The sequence below is a fragment of the Epinephelus fuscoguttatus genome, linkage group LG6, assembly GCF_011397635.1.
Source record: "Epinephelus fuscoguttatus linkage group LG6, E.fuscoguttatus.final_Chr_v1".
In the NCBI taxonomy this organism is placed as follows: Eukaryota; Metazoa; Chordata; class Actinopteri; order Perciformes; family Serranidae; genus Epinephelus; species Epinephelus fuscoguttatus.
In genome coordinates this window covers 6974369-6994207 of record NC_064757.1, presented here as the reverse complement: position 1 = coordinate 6994207, position 19839 = coordinate 6974369, and the positions used below count along the sequence as shown (strand labels likewise).

Genomic DNA, 19839 nt, shown 5'->3' with positions numbered 1-19839 from the left:
TACTGCTAAATGATCTTAAATTGTCCCATTTATGAGACTGATACATATTTTTAATGATTACACAATGGAGAAATTGTCTGAGCATGGTTGGCATAACACAGTACATAAAATGCTCTGGAATCACAAAATGTCTTGGACTTTGCTTCCTTTATTAAAGCATCAATGTAGGTAGTTAAATAAACAGAATGCATGTTGTGTCTGAGGAAAGAAAAGGCGAAACAGTGAGATGAGCAGCACTCAGTATTCAGAAGGAGGGCATAGACACAATGTAAAAGCCACTTTAAGGTAGTCCTGCAATAATTAATTCATGCTGAGAATGCTCAGACTGTCAGTGAGATGATTCACGGTGTGAGAAATGGGCACAGACACATCAGAAAGTGTCTTGTTAGAAATGTATCAAATTATACAAAATGCTAATGTGTGCTTGCCCTTTTCTCTAAATACTTAATATGTGCTCACGTCTGTTACAGCTGTATGTGTTCTGTGCTGGTGTCCCTTTCCCTTTGTTACAGATCTGCCTAGGTGCATTGCATCTGGCATGGAGAGGAGATGATTAAGAGCTTCTGTGCCAGCAGCAGAGGAGAGAGGCCTGCAGTGTGGGGACTGCTGGTCCTGCTGCCTGGGCTTTTATTGCCTTGTTTGCTCAATTTTTTTAATAAATCCCATGGATTTGGTTGTTTTCAAGGAGTCTTATGGTTATTGTGGGCCAATGGTGAAGTTTTGTTCACTCTATAGGGCTGCCCAAGGATGGGGTGTAATTAAACTTAAAATCCAGACAGGGTTTTTACTGGGAGCTGAATTATTCGCAGAGGTTTCTATCTCTCCAAAACAAACATATCCAATAATTAAAACTTGTACAATCACTGAATAAGACAGTTTCTCGTTAAATATTGGTGTTTTTAATATGCTATTTGGCTCATTGCAGAAGGGCTGCTAACTACAGTGGCCAATGCAAAAATTGCAAATGTCCCTATCTAGAGCCAGCGTTTAGTTTGTACATTCTTGGTTACTGTAGAAACATGGTGATGCAGCATGGCAGACTCTGTGGATGAGGACCTGCTGCCAATGTAAATATAAACAGCTCATTCAAGGTAATGAAAACACAATTCTTATTTTCAGCTGATTATACACTGAAGAAAATGTAATTAATATATAATATTTTATTTCTGTCAATATACCCCCCTAAACCCTACACACTGGACCTTTAAATTATAATTTGATTCTCTATGAAATATATTTTTTATATATACATTTTATATATAAATTTTTCTAAAATTTAGGATTAAAGTGATTAACCAATTTTCATCTATTTTATGTCATGAGGTGAAACAAAACCAGTTCTGGCATTAATTAATATGGGAATATGTGTCTGAGCTTACATTTGTTTTATTTTTTTGCTGCTCTGCCATACAACATCAGAAGAATCGCTCACGTTTGCTGACGCACACACTCCCATCCAGTAGGTGGCAGTATGGACATTGAACGTCAGTTTGCGGCTAGTCATTAACACGAAGAAGAAGAGGCAGGAAACCGACGAAGTCACAGGACAGCGGTGAACTATGCTTTCCCTCATTAAAACGTCTTGTGTTTATTCGCAGATATGTCACCTGGCGAACACACAGCTCAGCATGGTGACACCGCAGAGAATCAGGAATCTATTTATCCCGGTAGATGAGTCCATACGAGCTGACGACACACACTGCCATGTTGATGTTACGTAGCTAACATTAGCTAACAGTAGCACTTGACATAGGTTAGCTGGTTATTGCATCATTCATGATATGTCACTAACACTTTTATATTAACGCTATTTAATATTTCAGCTCGGGAGCTTGTCTCACCTTACGGGGGCACGTGCATTTAGTACGCACACGCTGAATCCCATCTGTCACCCTGCAAACAAAGTAAGTCCTGCTGCCAGAATCCATTTACAAGTTTGACTGTCAAAGAGTTTCTACAAAGGAAATAATTAACGTTAACAGAATACGTGTAATGCTTTATTCTCCTAATTTTTCCCACATATAAAGTTTACAACTAAACTGTCACATAACGATTCCCTTTATAAGAGATCTATTTAGGTGAAAGAAGCTGAGTGAACTTAAGAATACCATTGTGATAAATCATTATGTCATGTGAAAAGTCTACAAGGTGCATACAGAGGAAATGTGGAAATACAAAGGTCCAAAGTGGTTTTAGATAACTAATACGATTCTTAAGATCAATAACTGATGAGTCCTTGTTGTTTGGTGTGTGACCTCAGTTTTTCTGTGTCAGTGGTTTAAGAGCAGAGTTGATGGTGATAGGTGGAGGAAAAACATCCATCTGATGTCACCGAGGCTGGAGAAAGCCACCCCAGTGCAGATAAGGTGACCGGCAGTTACTTTCTTTTTTAAAGCATCTGTAGTCCGGTTCTGAATGGTGAAACTAATCTGTAACTTTGTGTCACTGTTTACAAGTGAGCTGTCTGAAGCAGCATATGAGAAGCTGGCAGACGAGACGTTGGATGCTCTATCTGACTATTTTGAAGACCTGACAGATGAAGCTTTCACTGGAGAAGACTACGATGTTGTTTTCTCTGTGAGTCAGTCCATTTTCAGTGCACTTTCATTTTTCAACATCTAACTGCAGTACATGGTATTTTTTACACTAATAATAGAGTGATGGGCATCAGTTGATCCTGCTATTGACCTGAGAGCGAGGTAACTGGTGTTTTATCCTGGTGTTTAGTTTTTACACCTTGGTAATGGGGAAGATGAGTAAAAAGAATAATGAGTGTGACATCAGTTGAGGCACTTTATCAGACTTCAAACAGCCCCCTTCGGAGCCACAAAAGGCTTTTTTCACAAATGCAGTAGTACTCTCAAACACCTTGAAACACGCTGTGGGGTGTCTACCTGCTGTAGTCTTCAGTTATGACTGTACAGTAAAAGGTCAGTGGTTGCTCCTTCACAAGCAGTGCTTTAACGTGCAATCAGAGAAACCAGGTTCTGCAGAGAGTAAATTTAGAAAGTGCATTTACATGCACGTTAGTACCATGTTTACTATCAGTTAACATACACATGCAGCATACAGGTTATCAGACTCTTCGCCTTCCCTCAGTCTTATCTGGAAGCTTAGTTTCTTATTAGGCAAAGCAAGTTAATTTGCATAGCACATTTCAGCAACAGGGCAATTCAAAGTGCTTTACATAAAGCTGTAATACAATCAAAGCAGTCATTAAAGAGCCAATAGAATAGAAATAAAAGTAGATAAAATCCAAGAATAAAAGTGCAGTGGAAGAAATAATAATAATAAATAATTTTAATTTCTATCTTTCTATCCTTTATCAAAGAAAAGACAGATGAAATGAAGACATTGCCTCCTGGCTTGTTTTTGCCTCCTAACTGACACAAAAGACAGGCAGGCAGAGCACACTTTATTCTTACAGTGGCAGAATATTTATGTTTACAAATGGTCAAATGTACTGCAGAAACAGGCTTATTTTGTCTTAACACAGGCTTCGCTACGTTACTTTGAGTTTTAGACTGACTTTGGATGGAGGTATTTGATATTACATCACTACATAATTTGATTTTTCCTTTCATTCTCCTGTTAAGCTTTCAGTGACACTTTCTCTGTCTGAAGTCGTTGTCCTGCACAAGATCACATGTCAAAATCCAATTAGAAGCCTAGTTACCTGTATATTTTGTAGAGTTTACGAAATCAGAATATTGGAGAAAGCTTACTGTAACCTGGCAACTTGAGTGCATCATACTAATGCACTGAAATAACACTGGTCAGCAAGACCTAGCTACGACAGTTTCAATGGTGCCAAGTTTCACACCTCTAAAAAGTTCCAAAACATTCAAAGAGGCTGCTCAAACCACTCCTGCTTCTTGATCCACTTCTTCAGTCAGTGTTTTCTGTAACAATCAGTTAAACAAAATATGGCTGTATATACCACTGCTTCAGTATTGCAATATTGGCTCTCCAAAGCTCTGAAGCACTACTGGAAGCTGTACTCCTGACTTCCTTTAGATTAAGTCACTGTGGCTATAAGCATCCTTTGACCGCAGGAAAATAGCTTGTCTGTCACAGCAGTTAGAATCAAAACCTAAAATATCTGGCCCTCTACCTGGATATTCTTATTTACTTCTTATTTTGCTATTTCCAGGCACAGCTCTGTTTTCTCTGGCTGGTGGGTGGTGCTTTGTTTCGGCTCAGCTGTTTAAATCCTGGCGGCTGTGTCACAAACTTTCTTATTTTGCAGTGAAACGGAGCCCTAAATATGTTTCTGAAAACATTTGAGGTGACAAATAGACAGTGCACAAACAAAATCTTGATTCATATTTGAACTGTTAGTTTGACAGTTTGACTGCAGTTCATGAGCAGTGATTCACGTGATTGACTCCTCAGCTCTGAATGGTCCTTGAAAGAATGTCCCTTCCCAAAGGAAGTGGAAACCCTCACAAAAAACATCAATACAGTGGACCCTTGCATCAAGTTCATGCAGGAAGATGTCAGAGGAGACAGCTTTCCTTTCTTGGACTGTGCAGTGTACACTGAAGGGGACAGAAGCCTCAACATTGAAGTGTACAAAAACCTACACACAGATCAGTACTTGCGTCTTTCACACCTCTTTCAAACCATTGGTCTTCTCTGGCTAAGATATTGCTGTCCTCAAAGGAATGTCCCTTTTCCCTTAAATGTAAATGGACAGCTGAGTTTTGACCTGAGGAGCTGGCTTTCCTGTGCTGTGCCGGTTGTTGTTTAGTGTAATGTGCAAATCTGTACATCCCATGCTGCATTGAACAGCATACACTACATTACTCTGCTCGTGCCTGGGTGTTTTGTCCTTAAGATGGACAAGCTTCTGCCTCATTGTGTTACCGGGATTGAAATGCACAGGGATGTGGTGTTTGTTAAAGATCCTCCTGAGTTTCTCTAATATTCCTGTGACATAAGGAATGACAATGTTGTTTTATTTTTTGTCTCTTCCTCTCTGTCTGCTCTGGCACCTTTTGAGGTTTTGACAAACCCAGTTAGGGTAGCAGGTTTTAAGTGCTTCCCTGATGTGTTTCTGTGCCTTCTCCCTCTCTGTCCTTGTGGGTATGTTCTCAGCCCGATGGTTTATGGTTCTGTTGACCCCCAGATTGTGCTCCAGTGGGTGGTGAGAGTCAAACAGCAAGTATTGAGATGTGTGTGGGGGTTTTCTGTCCACTTGAATGTTGGGGCTTCTGTCCCCTTCAGTGTGCACTGCACAGTCCAAACAGTCATTCGTTAGGACTGAAAAGGAGGGTAGACTGTCTCCTCTGACCTCTTCCTGCGTGAACTTGATGTAAGGGTCCACTGCATTGATGTGTTCTGTGAAGGCTTCCACTTCCTTTGGGAAGGGACATTCTTTAGAGGACAGCAATGTGTACATCTTGGTAAGAGAAACCAATGGTTTGAAAAAGGCGTGAAAGAAGCCATCTGTGTCAAAGTGCAATGACCACCATTAAACAGGCAAATTGGGTTGGAAATTGGGCTGAAGAGATTTCTTTCAAAACATGGAAGAAAGCCCTCAAGGGCATCCACACAGCTTCCATCTCTGCCTGGCATGGCCTCATTCAATTTAAGGTGCTGCATCGCCTTCATTTCTCAAAAGTCAAACTCTCCAAAATGCTCCTAGATGCTGATTCCACTTGTAGCAGGTGCAGACTTTCTCTTGCATCCTTAGCACACTCATTCTGGCTATGTCTTAATCTGTCCACTTATTGGGGTTCGATTTTCAAAACACTATCAGGTGTCTTTAAAATGAAAATTCACCCAGATCCTTTGATAGCCATTTTTGGCATAGCAGGAGAGGGAAATACAAATCTCTCAGGATCTAAACTCAAGTTAACGAAATTTGTCACTTTATTTGCACAGAGGTTAACCCTATGGGCCCAAACTACGCATAGTGTGTCCAAATTCACACCTGTTCTTCTCTGTGGATTTTCTCCGTGACCGTAAGTCATAGCAAGAAGCCACGCATATCACGTGAAACAGCGGAACTGTAGCTTTCCGAGAAGGCCAAGTCGGTAATCCAATGTTTTCACAGCGAAAAAAAAATGATGAAGTTACACTAAAATGATGTATAACAGAGCTTTCATACAGCTTTGCACACACATTACTCTTGGATGGATTACTCGCGAATGCAGGGTCGCACAGAAATGCCACGCATATCACATGAAAGCGCAGGAGCAGATCTTTCCAGGGATACCACACACATCATTGTGCTGTCATCCTATCACGCTATAAATACAGATCAAATGTCTACAAAATAAAAACCGGACGAATTTCTTTACAACCCATTATACAGATCTTGTTATCAGTCACTTCATATAGTGAGGAATATCGTATCTCACCACGTCTTAGGCTTGCGTGTGTTTCTCCCTGTCTATCCACATTTGTAGTCCGGCTTTCAAGACGCAAATATCTCCATATTGTCCAGTTGACACTCCATCAAAATTTGTATGACAAGACCAGCGCACTTCACCTTTGCGCACCCAGACAACTGTAGCCTAATTATGCATGCGTGACAGGGCAGTAGTCATATACATTGAGGGGGACACGTGCCCCCCCACCAATGCCCAAAATGTTCCCCCAGTATATAACTGAAACTGAAAAACAAATATTATCTTGGAGGACATCATTGCACTTTGTTGACTATTTTTCTATGATCTTAGATGTAAATATTGCATGTTTCTTTCAGATAAAACACATTTTTGACTTGTGAATGAGTCAATGGAATTTCTTGCAATAATGAAAAAACACTGGCAATCATGTCCGCCTGGCACAAACCACATGTTTTGGACAGCTGTGAAGTGACAGAATGTCCCACCATCATGGTTCTTATACTGCCAGATTCCAGAGAGTCTCCCCTCTTCATATATGGCAGAATATGTCAACTTCCAACTTGCTATGCTGAGATACATGTAAAAATGTAAGAATTTAGTAACACAGATTTGTTTTTTCATTGATCTAAAAATTAATATAAAATACAGGCACATAGAAGGACATGGAATCATGGCAAATCTGGTTAGCCCAGATTGTCCTGAAAAAAAAAACAAACCAAGATATAGCATGTGTATGTAGCCTTTAGAATGACAGTGATATGAGCTTAAAACTAAAGGCAGTAAAAATACCCCAGAAACGCCTAGGGCCCATAGGGTTAATCTCTCTCCACTGGAAGAACCCTTGACTGCCAAGCTGGACTCAGTGGTTGAGGGAAGTGATACAGCATCTCAAACTTGAGAAACTAAGACTCACATTAAATGGCTCTTCTGATAAATTTATGAGAATTTGGAATTTATTCTTGGAATATATAAAAGCTAGACTCTAAATCCCTACTTTATTGATAACTCCACATGAAATAAGTCACATCTATGTGTATGTAAGCATCTGTGTCTATTTGTGCGTATGCATATATATTTTTGTTTCTTTGTAATGCTGTATAGCATTTGTTTGTTTAAAAAAAAACCCCAATAAAAATATGTTTAAGAAAAATGTGAAAAAGGAAGTGAGCAACTTGCTAAGAAATGTCCCACAAAGAGATTAAAAATTAATAGATTTAGAAAATTAATTATAAAAAACTACAGAAAAAAGAAAAAAGCTATGGAAAATAAATTAAATTATAATTATTATTGTTACGTATTTAAAGTTATGGAACAAAATTATTGTAATTTTTAGGCACTTTTTTCAGGTCACTTAACTTTTTGTGGTTGTTTTTTTTTGTTGTTCTAGTTTTATTGTTTTTAATGTTCTCTTTTTACTAATCTCTTGCAAATTTTCTGGGTCATTTCTTTTTTCATTGCTCACTGTCTTCTTCCCATGATCTTAAAATCAAGCCAATTTGCTCAGGTTTCAAAGGGTTAATGGAAGTATGTAAATCTGCCAGGCAGTTGAGGAGGAAAGGGGAGGTGCACATGTGGGTGAGATTCTCCATCCAGCTGCATCTTTTTAAATACAATAGACAAACAAATGTACATAGTATGATGACTGTTAATTTTCACACCAGAAGTTTCAAGATGTATCGCTGCAACTGTATTTCTACCTGCTTACAACAGTGTCTTAAGAGCAAGGATTTCCCCCAATGCCAAAGCGCTGGTACACTGGAAGATTTTAAAGGAAGTGTAAGATAAGGAAAACTTTTAAGAATAATCAGCGTTTCCATTGGATAATGGAAAAAATCAAATTCTGGGCTTTTCAGAAAACATCCAGGGCTTGAGCCCAAGTAGCCACCCCCTAGCCCCGCCCCTGGTTTCCAGTGTTAGAGGAAATACATTCAGCATGTTTCTTAAACCTTAATGATACACAATGTATTGAGTGGGCGTAAACAGAAACTTGGTTTAATCACAAGAAATTCCACATCTTTGAAGGCGAATTCCACAGATAACAGGAAGAGGCGTGCTTATGTACCCTGCTGGATTTACTGATGTTGTACAGTTTGCAAATGTCAGTTTTGTGCTGCACTTTTGAGATGCAGACATAAGAATAACACAGATAAAGCCCTATAACTGAAAACAGATTGTTGGAAAGAAAAATAAAGCATTAGCTAATTCTTAGTACTGAACATATTAGATTATCTAACAGGGAACAGAGAGGGGATCAGGTGTTGTGGTCTGTGTTCACCAAACTTGATAAATCAATAATTCAAACTCTTCTTTCAGTAAGACTTTAAATGAATGTGCTTTGTCTGCATGAATTAGTGAGACAAGATGTATACACCACCTCCACCTGCTGCATTCCAAGCTGCTGGAGCTAACTGTATATTGTTCAGATATTATACTGTTGATGTTCCACAGAGTGTATTGGATTGTGACTGGCTTGAGGCTGTGCATTATTTTCAGAAAACCTCACACCTCTCACATAGTGTCCTTGTCAGTGCTCTAAATAAAGCTTCACAGTTGGAGGGCTTCAGTTGTTAGTAGATTATGGCTTCTCCTACGGACGCACGTTTATTCCCCGCTGGATCCTCACTGAACACAGAGTTGACAGGGTACAACTGAGATAATCTACTTAAACTTTAACTTTAATGCTGTTGGAATGAGTTTCTGGAGTGAAATATAAGCTGAATATTTAAAAAATGATAATAATTGCATGGAAATTATACTTTAAATGTGTAGTTTTTATCTATTTTTATAAATGTGTTGGCTATCATTAGTGAACACGCTTCTGTCACGTCTGATGAACAGTAAATTTTTCAGAATCGCAATCTCACATTCCATGTGCTAATGTTAATCTCTGAATATGTAATATAGGAAATGACAGAAAGTGATGCACAGAGATCACAGCTCCTGACCATTATAGAAGCAATGTGTGCACAGGGTGTGACATTAACACTTCCCCAAGGCAAGTAAACTCTGTGTATGGGCAAGTGGAATGCCTCATGCAGTTGTCAGATCAGACAAGTGAAAATAAATCTGATGTCTGATGTAACATTACCTGAAAATAAACTCTGTACTATATCACTTAAGAGGTGCTTTTATAGCTGAGCTGCGTGCAGTGTGTTTCACCACAAAAGCATTGAACAGGTCTGATGCTGGACACTGTAGATTTTAACTCTGGGGTCGACTATGTCATATACGACATAACGGTACTAACGTTAAATATCTCTGATGCATGTGAGAGACTTAACTTTTCTTTGCCCAGAAGTAAGGATGCTAACAAAAAAAATGTGTAATTGAATTGATCAAATTAAGATCTGATTCTGAAATATAAACAACGTGTAGTCTCCTATAACAGTCTAGCTATCAGTAGAGTGGTGTATTAAGAAAGCATGTTTCAGTGACAAGCATTAACACACAAAGGGCGCAATATGACTATTTTCTGACAAGGCGGTCTTGGGGTCTGAGAAATGCATTGCAGCAACAGTGGAAAATGAAGCAGGCAGAGTGAAGCATTATTCAGTTTTATGCAGTGTGTTTCATAATGTATGTCAGAAGGTTTCTTCACAGAATATGTAATATGTTGCTGTGAGCTTTGATTGAGGAAAAAACACATTTGATATTTTTGATAGAAGAATTTTTAAATTTTTTATTATTATTTTATTCACGATGAATTCACAATGAAATGGTAATTGACCATTAATGTTACCAATGATTGATTAAGGAAAGTGCTTACAATTTGCAACCCTATCCAGAAGCTAATGTTAGCTGTGGTGCTGTTCCAACAAGGGCTCTGGTGCAATTGTATCCCTTTTAGAGGCTTTGTAATCCAGCCATCAGAGAGGACTTTGTGGAAAAAAAAAAAAAAACTATAATAAGTCCGACACTATTAATCAATTTTTTCCCTGTTGAAAACTCTTGTTGTTGTTGTTGTTGTTGTTGTTATTGTTGTTGTTGTGAACTCTGCTATCCACTTGCTGTCAACAATGCCTTTGAGCCTGCCGACCAGTTAGAGGCTGTGTTCCTGACTTGTCAACCTTTTAGCCAGGACAACCTTTCTGGTAAAGTTTAGGAAAAAGATAAATTGGGTCAAAATGAAAAAAATTGGAGCCTAACTGCTTCCATGTGTTTGTGTGGCAGCTCTGATCTCAAACACACTGCGCATTTTATTACCCATTGGTAATTCCTACTGTTTATTGTTGATGTTAGAGTACCCTCTAGTGGACAGAATGTATAACAACTTACAGCACAACATCATGATAGTGGCATTGGCAATGCATAAGCTTGTGTACAATATACAGTGTATAGGTACATATCAACTGTTAATAACAGGCTAAATTTGAGAATGAACAATTCTATATAATATAGAATTTAAATATTAACAATAATAAGGAATGAAATTTGACTGGGTTCTAGCTGCTCCACCGGTGCCATTATGAAAAATTATGCACTGTGTGAAAGCAGACTTCTTCCTCTGTGGTCTGTCCTGAGCGTCTATGCTGTACATTACTCATGATAGCTTCACGGCTTGTTTCTCTTACTTAAACATGTCATTGCTCGCCTGCTGTCTTTATAAATCGTCATCAACCTTAAACAGGTTCTCTTCTTGTCACATGGACAGAATGTACATTGGTAAACATTTGCTACTGGCTGGACCTTCTGACCATGTCATGAATCTGTGATAGCATTAGAAGAAGATTCAGTTCAGAATAAAGCCACAGAGTGCTGTCACAGTGCATAACACTTTAAATGATGGTCTAAACTCTCAAAAGTCAGAGGAAAGTGTGATGTGGAAATGTTTCCCCAGTCTGTGCTGTTATTATTTTACAGAGAGTCTACAGCAGAGACTGTAGGTGTGGGCTGTGCATGGCTCGTTACCCTTCTGTGCTCCATAAAGCTGTTTCAGACGTGGCCTGTTGTTTGACTGCTGGGCTCTGTTGCCTTATTGATTTCTTGCCCAGTAGAATCGACACACTTAGAGCCTGTTGTTCTTGTTGGCAGACAGCTCAAGTTTATCTGGCAGGAAGCTTAAAAACTGTAAATCCTGGAGTTCCAGAGAAACCGTGAGAGAGAGTAGGATACATTTGCAGGACAGAGGAACAGGTATAGAGGACCAAGGAGCAGGAGGCCAATGAGAAATCAGAGCAGCTTCCGTTTTCTAGTATGGGAATTAATTTTGTAGTTTTAATTTCTATCAATTATAATAACATTCTACTCTCCAATGTCATTGCTGGAAAATTAAGTGGTACCTCTGTCAGACACAGCTATACAAATTATACAAATCTAAATTCCTGTTTTATTGCGATACAATATTATATTATTCTTTAAAAAAATGATACATAATTTGCTGATTTAACAAAGTCTGCACAGTATGATTTGAATTTTGGGGCCTGTGATTGATTTGAGATTAAATCAGTAAAAATCATCATTGTCTTTGTCTTGGCTGCTTACCATTGTCTGTCTGGTGCTACACTGCTAGCACTGTTTGAATGTTTAGAAAGGCAGTGTGCTGGGATGGAAGTGGTGACACAGACGTTCTATGGGAATTTCAAAGTAAAGGCCTATCTTAAAGATGACAAAAATGTATCAATGTTTTCGCTTTACACTGATAATATTGGATAATAGATCACTGAGTCAGTATGTCAGGCCAGATCTATGTTTTGCTACACCCCTACTATATTTACCTTATTGATCTGCTAAAATGCTTGGACATGCTAAACTAACATAGCGAACATAGCAAACATTATACCCATGGATGTATTATTGAGCGGGACAGGCCCTGGGGTCCAAAGGCCCAAAGTGTCAGGCCAATCCCCACCCAGCTTTCACCTGCAAGACCGACCAGTAAGAAACTCAAAATGATCACAAATAGACACAAAAAGACCACTAATAAGGAGACACAAAAATATACAAAATGATGTTAAAGAGACACAAAATGACAAAAAAAGGCAAAACCACCACAAAGTCTGTGTCTTGCTCCCATGTAGGAGAGGTGGAGGGGGCCCATATTCTTATAATCCACCCACGAATATACCTGCTTAACATCAGCACGTTAGCATTGTTCTAGTGAGCATGTTAACAGGTTAGCGTTAGCATTTAGTGCAAAGAACCACTGTGCCTGAATACAGCCTCACAGATCTGCTAGAATGGCTGTTGATTAATGAAATTCTTACTGAAAATGAATCCTTCACATGTTCCACAAATGGACAGATCAGTATTATGACGAATTCCTACAAGTTGATGCTGTTTTGGAGTGTGTCATTTCTTGTTCAGATTGACATATCACCAGGGGGTTAGTTATGATGGGCTGCATGTGTGTGTTTGTGTGTCAGCCTGCCTTTATTGATGCTCTGCTCTGCCACACCCAGGCTGAATAACAGCTGCTCTTGATGTGGAAGCTCCACTAAATATTATCAGAGAAAGGTTATGCAACACACATTTAGCATGTAATGCATATATTTTCGGCAGCTGTAGAGTGCATGTGTGGTTATCGCACTGCACTGTCCTCCTGCCTGTGTGTGTCTGTGTGTGTGTGTGTCTGTGTGTGTGTGTGTGTGTGTGTGTTTATAATGGTTTTGGTTGGACAGCGGCTGTCTCCGCTGGCTCTGACTGATTGGCCAGTGTTCCAATCTTGGCAGCTGACCCCTTTTTCAACTGGCTGCAGTGACATATGGGGCCATAAACAACACACACACACACACACACACACCAGGAGCAGTACTGCACGCTGCAGAGAGAGGTGCTGGAGTAAACCTTTATGGAAAAATCAAGAGCAGTCAACTCTTGGCTTTCTTGTGCACTGCTTTGTTGCAAACCTTAAAGTGCACTCCTCCGTCTGTATGGAGTATCAGTATTCTCCCTGTTACAGAGTAGCTTCAATGACTGAGGTAATAGCATGCTTAAAGGGGTAGTTTAACACGTTCCTCCCCCTAAAATCACAAGTAATTTTTAGTACCCACACCAAACAAACAAGATACAACATGTTCATCAGTGAGCTTTAGTGCTGTTGGTAGGGGTATATTTGAACTTTCCCAGTTGGCCACCAACATCGTTAGACATTGATAGCTGGTTAAAGTTGTAACATTAGGTTACCAAAAATTTAATGTCAAGACAACGTCTAATACCAAGGTCAGTTTGACATAGAGTACTGACAACAGATGATGTTAATATTTTTTTGGTTTTAAAATGTGTTGTTAATTTACCAAAATCCAACGTCTTCCAAATGTCTCATGCCAGCGTCATCTTGACGTAGAATTAAGACATTCAGTCATAAGGTATAGAGAATAGAATATTAGACATTTAAAATATTGTCAACCCGATTTTTATTTCAACCAAATTTTAATGTCAGTCTGACGTAAGAGTCCACTGTCTTGCCATCTGGGCGGACAAAGCCAGGCTAGCTGTTTTCCCCAGTTTCCCGTGTTTATGCTAAGCTAGGCTAACCACGTCCTCCAGCTCTGTACTAAACACACAGACACTTTCTGAAAGGGGAAAAAAAAAAAGTAAATATATAAAAGAGACGTACTACCTAGTTTTCTTGTAGCTTCAGATTAATGTAATATATTTGTATTACTAAGACTTACTTATTTTTGTTTCATTTAGGTTTGTGGTTGAGATGGTTCATTGAATTTCATCGGTCACAAGAAATGTGTCGTGTGTTCTGTCTCTTGTTTGTCGTATAGAGTGGTGTGTTGACAGTGAAGGTGGGTAGGGATCATGGTACCTACGTCATCAACAAACAGACACCAAACAGACAGATCTGGCTCTCTTCTCCCACTAGGTAAGACTGGAGAAACTCCACACTCTCATATCTTTTCCCATATTTTATTATACGCTGAGTGTGACACGCTTCACACCATCACACAGTGGTTCTCCGTCACCTGCCTCAGTGTCTCTACAATACTAACATCTGTCTACAGCTGTCTTTTCTCCTCCGCACTGCAGCTGCACTGTTCTGCTGCTGTTCCACACAGAGCTGTCCAGACTGCTGCAGAGTAGAGCCACTTTTTCTCTGCATCTATACAGATGGACATTTTAAACGTATGGTCTCTGGAATGATGGGAAAACAATAAGAAGAGTAAAGTCTCATTGATCCTCTATGGATTTAAAGATTCAAGTTTGTTGCAACATCACAGAGAGGTGTAGTCTGGAATAGTAGTTCCACTGCGAACTGCCGTCACACCAGCATTAATAACAGTGACATTCCAGACGGATATCTATGAAATTACCAGTATTTGTTGACTGATGGTAGACATTAAATTAAAACATGCTTGCAACCACTGTGTTTTGTGAAAAGAATTAGAAGTTTACTGTCCATGCTGTAGACTGTCTGGGTGCTGCACTGCCCTCGTGGTTGAGTTCCACCTCCTTAGTTTCATCAACACCCATAACCCACAACTAACAGGTTAATTTCTATGACAAAAAATTGCAAAGTAATGTGAAATACAAGAGGCATTTCCTTTTAGTCCAGTGTTCCACTAACTATTACTCTACTGTTCATTTGGAAGTGGTGAAATTTTAATGCTTTGTGTTGTATTGATCTTGCCTTTTATTTTCTGTTGACTTTGCTGACAGACAGCCAGTTAGCTGCATTAGCATGCATAAATACAGCACCCACGGCTCACCCTCCAGTCTCCATTAGTTAGCCAGCGTTAGCCTCGTCTGCTCTGCACTGTGCACCACACCAGTCAGGTGGGAGTTAGCTAGTGGCACTGCGCATTGGGCAAAATATCGCAAGTAATGCTGTCCTGTTGCCGGCACAGTGTTGCTGGGGTACATGGTGGCATGCCTCCAGTCTCCCCCTAGGTAGCCCCAGTAAGTGAATGGCTTAATTTTGAGTAGCAAAACCCCTGTAGCAATGCTATCTATGTCAGCACCACTAGCCTTGCTGACACTGCTAACAGCGCTAACAGTAATAACCAAAGGGGTGTGTGGATAAAAATTGAGCTGCTTAATCACTAGGGTGACTTGTGCAGAGAACAGAGGGTGACCTCAGTGTTTCTACAGCAACACTGTTAGGTTTGGACGGAGTTACAAGCAGTAATCACTAAATGAGCAGCAACGCTAGCTGACTTTAGCACCCACCACACCCGGGTGGTGTGCAATGCAGTAAACCAAATAGTAGAAAAATTAACCTTTAGACAGACATGCATAACAGGCCAGAAATATTCTTGGCGTTGACATCCCCAGTCACCAAGATACCAGCATCAGCTCTTTTGGGAGGTGCATGTATGAAATGTTTTGTCGTTCTCAATGTGACTATACACTAAGGTCCTGTTTACATGTGTTTTGGCTGTAGTATCACAAGTGGACAGCTCTAAGTACAGGTGTAAATGCACCCAATGTGTCCTCAATGCGTCTTGACATCGGATCGCTCAGACTACAGTACAGGCCAAAAGTTTGGACACTCCTTCTCATTCAATGCCTTTTCTTTATTTTCATGACTATTTACATTGTAGATTCTCACTGAAGGCATCAAAACTATGAATGAACACATGTGGAGTTATGTACTTAACAAAAAAAGGTGAAATAACTGAAAACATGTTTTATATTCTAGTTTCTTCAAAATAGCCACCCTTTGCTCTGATTACTGCTTTGCACACTCTTGGCATTCTCTCCATGAGCTTCAAGAGGTAGTCACCTGAAATGGTTTCCACTTCACAGGTGTGCCTTATCAGGGTTAATTAGTGGAATTTCTTGCTTTATCAATGGGGTTGGGACCATCAGTTGTGTTGTGCAGAAGTCAGGTTAATACACAGCCGACAGCCCTATTGGACAACTGTTAAAATTCATATTATGGCAAGAACCAATCAGCTAACTAAAGAAAAATGAGTGGCCATCATTACTTTAAGAAATGAAGGTCAGTCAGTCCGGAAAATTGCAAAAACTTTAAATGTGTCCCCAAGTGGAGTCGCAAAAAACATCAAGCGCTACAACGAAACTGGCACACATGAGGACCGACCCAGGAAAGGAAGACCAAGAGTCACCTCTGCTTCTGAGGATAAGTTCATCCGAGTCACCAGCCTCAGAAATCGCAAGTTAACAGCAGCTCAGATCAGAGACCAGATGAATGCCACACAGAGTTCTAGCAGCAGACCCATCTCTAGAACAACTGTTAAGAGGAGACTGCGTGAATCAGGCCTTCATGGTCAAATAGCTGCTAGGAAACCACTGCTAAGGAGAGGCAACAAGCAGAAGAGATTTGTTTGGGCCAAGAAACACAAGGAATGGACATTAGACCAGTGGAAATCTGTGCTTTGGTCTGATGAGTCCAAATTTGAGATCTTTGGTTCCAACCGCCGTGTCTTTGTGAGACGCAGAAAAGGTGAACGGGTGGATTCCACATGCCTGGTTCCCACTGTGAAGCATGGAGGAGGAGGTGTGATGGTGTGGGGGTGTTTTGCTGGTGACACTGCTGGGGATTTATTCAAAATTGAAGGCACACTGAACCAGCATGGCTACCACAGCATCCTGCAGCGACATGCCATCCCATCTGGTTTGCGTTTAGTTGGACGATCATTTATTTTTCAACAGGACAATGACCCCAAACACACCTCCAGGCTGTGTAAGGGCTATTTGACCAAGAAGGAGAGTGATGGAGTGCTGCGGCAGATGACCTGGCCTCCACAGTCACCGGACCTGAACCCAATTGAGATGGTTTGGGGTGAGCTGGACCGCAGAGTGAAGGCAAAGGGGCCAACAAGTGCTAAACACCTCTGGGAACTCCTTCAAGACTGTTGGAAAACCATTTCAGGTGACTACCTCTTGAAGCTCATGGAGAGAATGCCAAGAGTGTGCAAAGCAGTAATCAGAGCAAAGGATGGCTATTTTGAAGAAACTAGAATATAAAACATGTTTTCAGTTATTTCACCTTTTTTTGTTAAGTACATGACTCCACGTGTTCATTCATAGTTTTGATGCCTTCAGTGAGAATCTACAATGTAAATAGTCATGAAAATAAAGAAAACGCATTGAATGAGAAGGTGTGTCCAAACTTTTGGCCTGTACTGTACATTCGGAGGTGGCCTGTGCTGCATATGGGGCAGTTAGTACAAGCTGACACAGACACCAAAATGGCTGCACTTGTCAATACCTGTTACATTAGCATAACATTAGCCATGTGATGTCAGCAGTTAGCCCTGTCACTGCGTGCGGTCAGAGTCTCCCTAACTGTCCTTCGCCTGAAACTCACACTCTTGACACAGTAGTCTCCTAGTGCTGCAGAGCCAGAGGGATTGTGGGGTGTGATTGTCTCATGATAAACAGAGAGAGAGCGCAGCAATGAGATTAAGTTTTACCCATTTTAAATATTAATGGCTGTAAGTGTGCATATAGCGTGACAAACCTCCCAACGTTTAAAACAAGGCATTTAGTCTTTGCCAACATAAGTGATGTATGTTTATTTTGTTCGCATGTAGAGCAGGGATCTGATCAAAAGTAATCACCCAAGATGCACTCTTATGCCATGTGTGAACAAACAGACTTTGAGCAGTCAAATTGGGATCCAGTCACTAAAGACACATGTTAATACTAGGGCTGAACATGCTCTAAGTCCTCATAGATGGAAATAAAATACAGTCCTCACAAACTGTAAATGTCTCTTGTATATTGAAGACACACCTGCCTATAGAGAGAATCAGGCTTTAACCTGAGCCCAAAATACTGCTTCACTTTGAGAATTTATTTGTGTACCATTATCTGAAATGGAGTAGGGATATCTGGCACAACTTCACCTATGTGTAAGGTGCATGGGGAAGGTAAAACTGCTGAAAGGTCAAAACCTCAGTAGTGTAGCTGTGATTTCCTCCATGGTGCTCTTTCCTCAACACCGCATTTGTCTTATTGCTTGAGACATAATTCTTTGAGATATGTGGGCAGGTCCTTAGCTATAACCCTTACTAATTTCCTTTCCTCTGTTTTTACAGTGGACCAAAGCGCTACGACTGGACAGGTGAACGTTGGGTGTACACTCATGATGGTATGAGCCTCCACCAGCTGCTTTCGAAAGAGTTTTCCATCATCTTTAATAAAAACATGGACTTATCTGAGCTGCCCTATTCCTGAGCTCCCACACCTCCTCATGACCTGCCTACCTACAGTATCACTACTACAACATGTGACACAACTATTCGATTATATTGGAGCCAAAGACACAGAGTATATATTTACAACTCCACAATAACCCATCAACTGTAGCCTTTAGGAGAGCAGTTGTATATAATGAGCGATGTATATGTGTGAGCCGTTCTGTTTATGTTCTATAAGTGTATTGCACATTTGTATTTCTTGGTGATTTTATTAAATACTTGGGAAAAAAGTTCAGTTCAGCCACATTCAGTCTCCGTATAACTCCGTGAACTCTACCACAATTAAAGCACTTCATGTTGTCTGGTTTTATTAAGTTTCACAGAGAAAGCTGACTGCCCACATGCAGTGTGACCAAAGGGCACAGTGCAATCTCTTAAAGAGTTCCTCAGGATGTTATATAGTATCATCTTGCCATATAACAAAGGAGGGACATTGCAAAATGTATAGTACAAAACCCAGAAGATGATGTTGCTTCAGATGACACTGAATTGGCTTTTTATTTAAAGTTTAAAGTTCTGTATCTACAAGAGACTCTATTGGTTTAATGGTTCTCCAGCCTGCCCCCAGCACGTAATAGGACATCGGGGAAGGGATTATAACATGCATGGATATATTGGCTGCAGTCATAGAAGGAAAGTTTAGAATTTGTCTACAGTTTGCCAAATTGTGTGTAATTTAACTTACTAATTACCATTTTGTGATACATTTCCCCAAATTAAAGGTCCAGTGTGTACGGTTTAGAGGCATCTATTGGCAGAAATGGTATAAAATCAAAATTATGTTTTCATTTGTTAATAATTACATGAAGATGAGAATCGTCTTTTCGTTACCTTCGAATGAGCTGCTTACAGTATATCTACATGCTGGGCAGGTCTCGACCATGGAATCTGCCATTTTTTGTAAGCCTAGTTGCCCAGAACAAACCAAACCAAACAGAGGCCGCCATCTACCATTCACACAGTCAGTAGAGTCTCAGCATCAGTTACAGTTAAGACTGAGCTACAGCAGCACAGCAAGCAGCATTAGCAGTGTCCCAGTACATAGCATTAGCAGTCTCCTCAGCTGTATCCCGGCAGCAGTGTTAGCAGCAGAGAAGCCGGACTTGCTCGAACGGTCCGCTGGAAAACGGAAGATCAAGGATGCGGCAACACAGCCCTGCCACGGCAGCTGCCCGTGGGCAAACAAATCAGTCTCCAGCGTGCCGCTGTCCAGCAACCTAGAATCTGTAGGGGAGGGGGGGCAGACACGAATCACAGCAGTATTTTGAATTTGAGTGCAGTAACCGTTTTGGCCACATTCATACATACAGTGCCTTTATGATTAGTTATATTTGCTTTAATTCATTCCTGTGGTACCTGTTCTT

At 40.3% G+C, this 19839-nt stretch overlaps 1 protein-coding gene across 1 annotated transcript; it reads left to right on the top strand.

Moving 5' to 3' along the window:
- The first annotated feature begins 1508 nt into the window (after window positions 1-1508).
- On the top strand, window positions 1509-18710 carry fxn (frataxin). The gene is made up of 6 exons (XM_049579924.1): window positions 1509-1667; window positions 1824-1904; window positions 2275-2366; window positions 2457-2577; window positions 14072-14169; window positions 18314-18710. Exons 1-6 carry the CDS (start codon window positions 1560-1562, stop codon window positions 18450-18452), a joined length of 639 nt encoding a protein of 212 aa, XP_049435881.1. The 5' UTR covers window positions 1509-1559; the 3' UTR covers window positions 18453-18710.
- Window positions 18711-19839: the final 1129 nt, after the last annotated feature.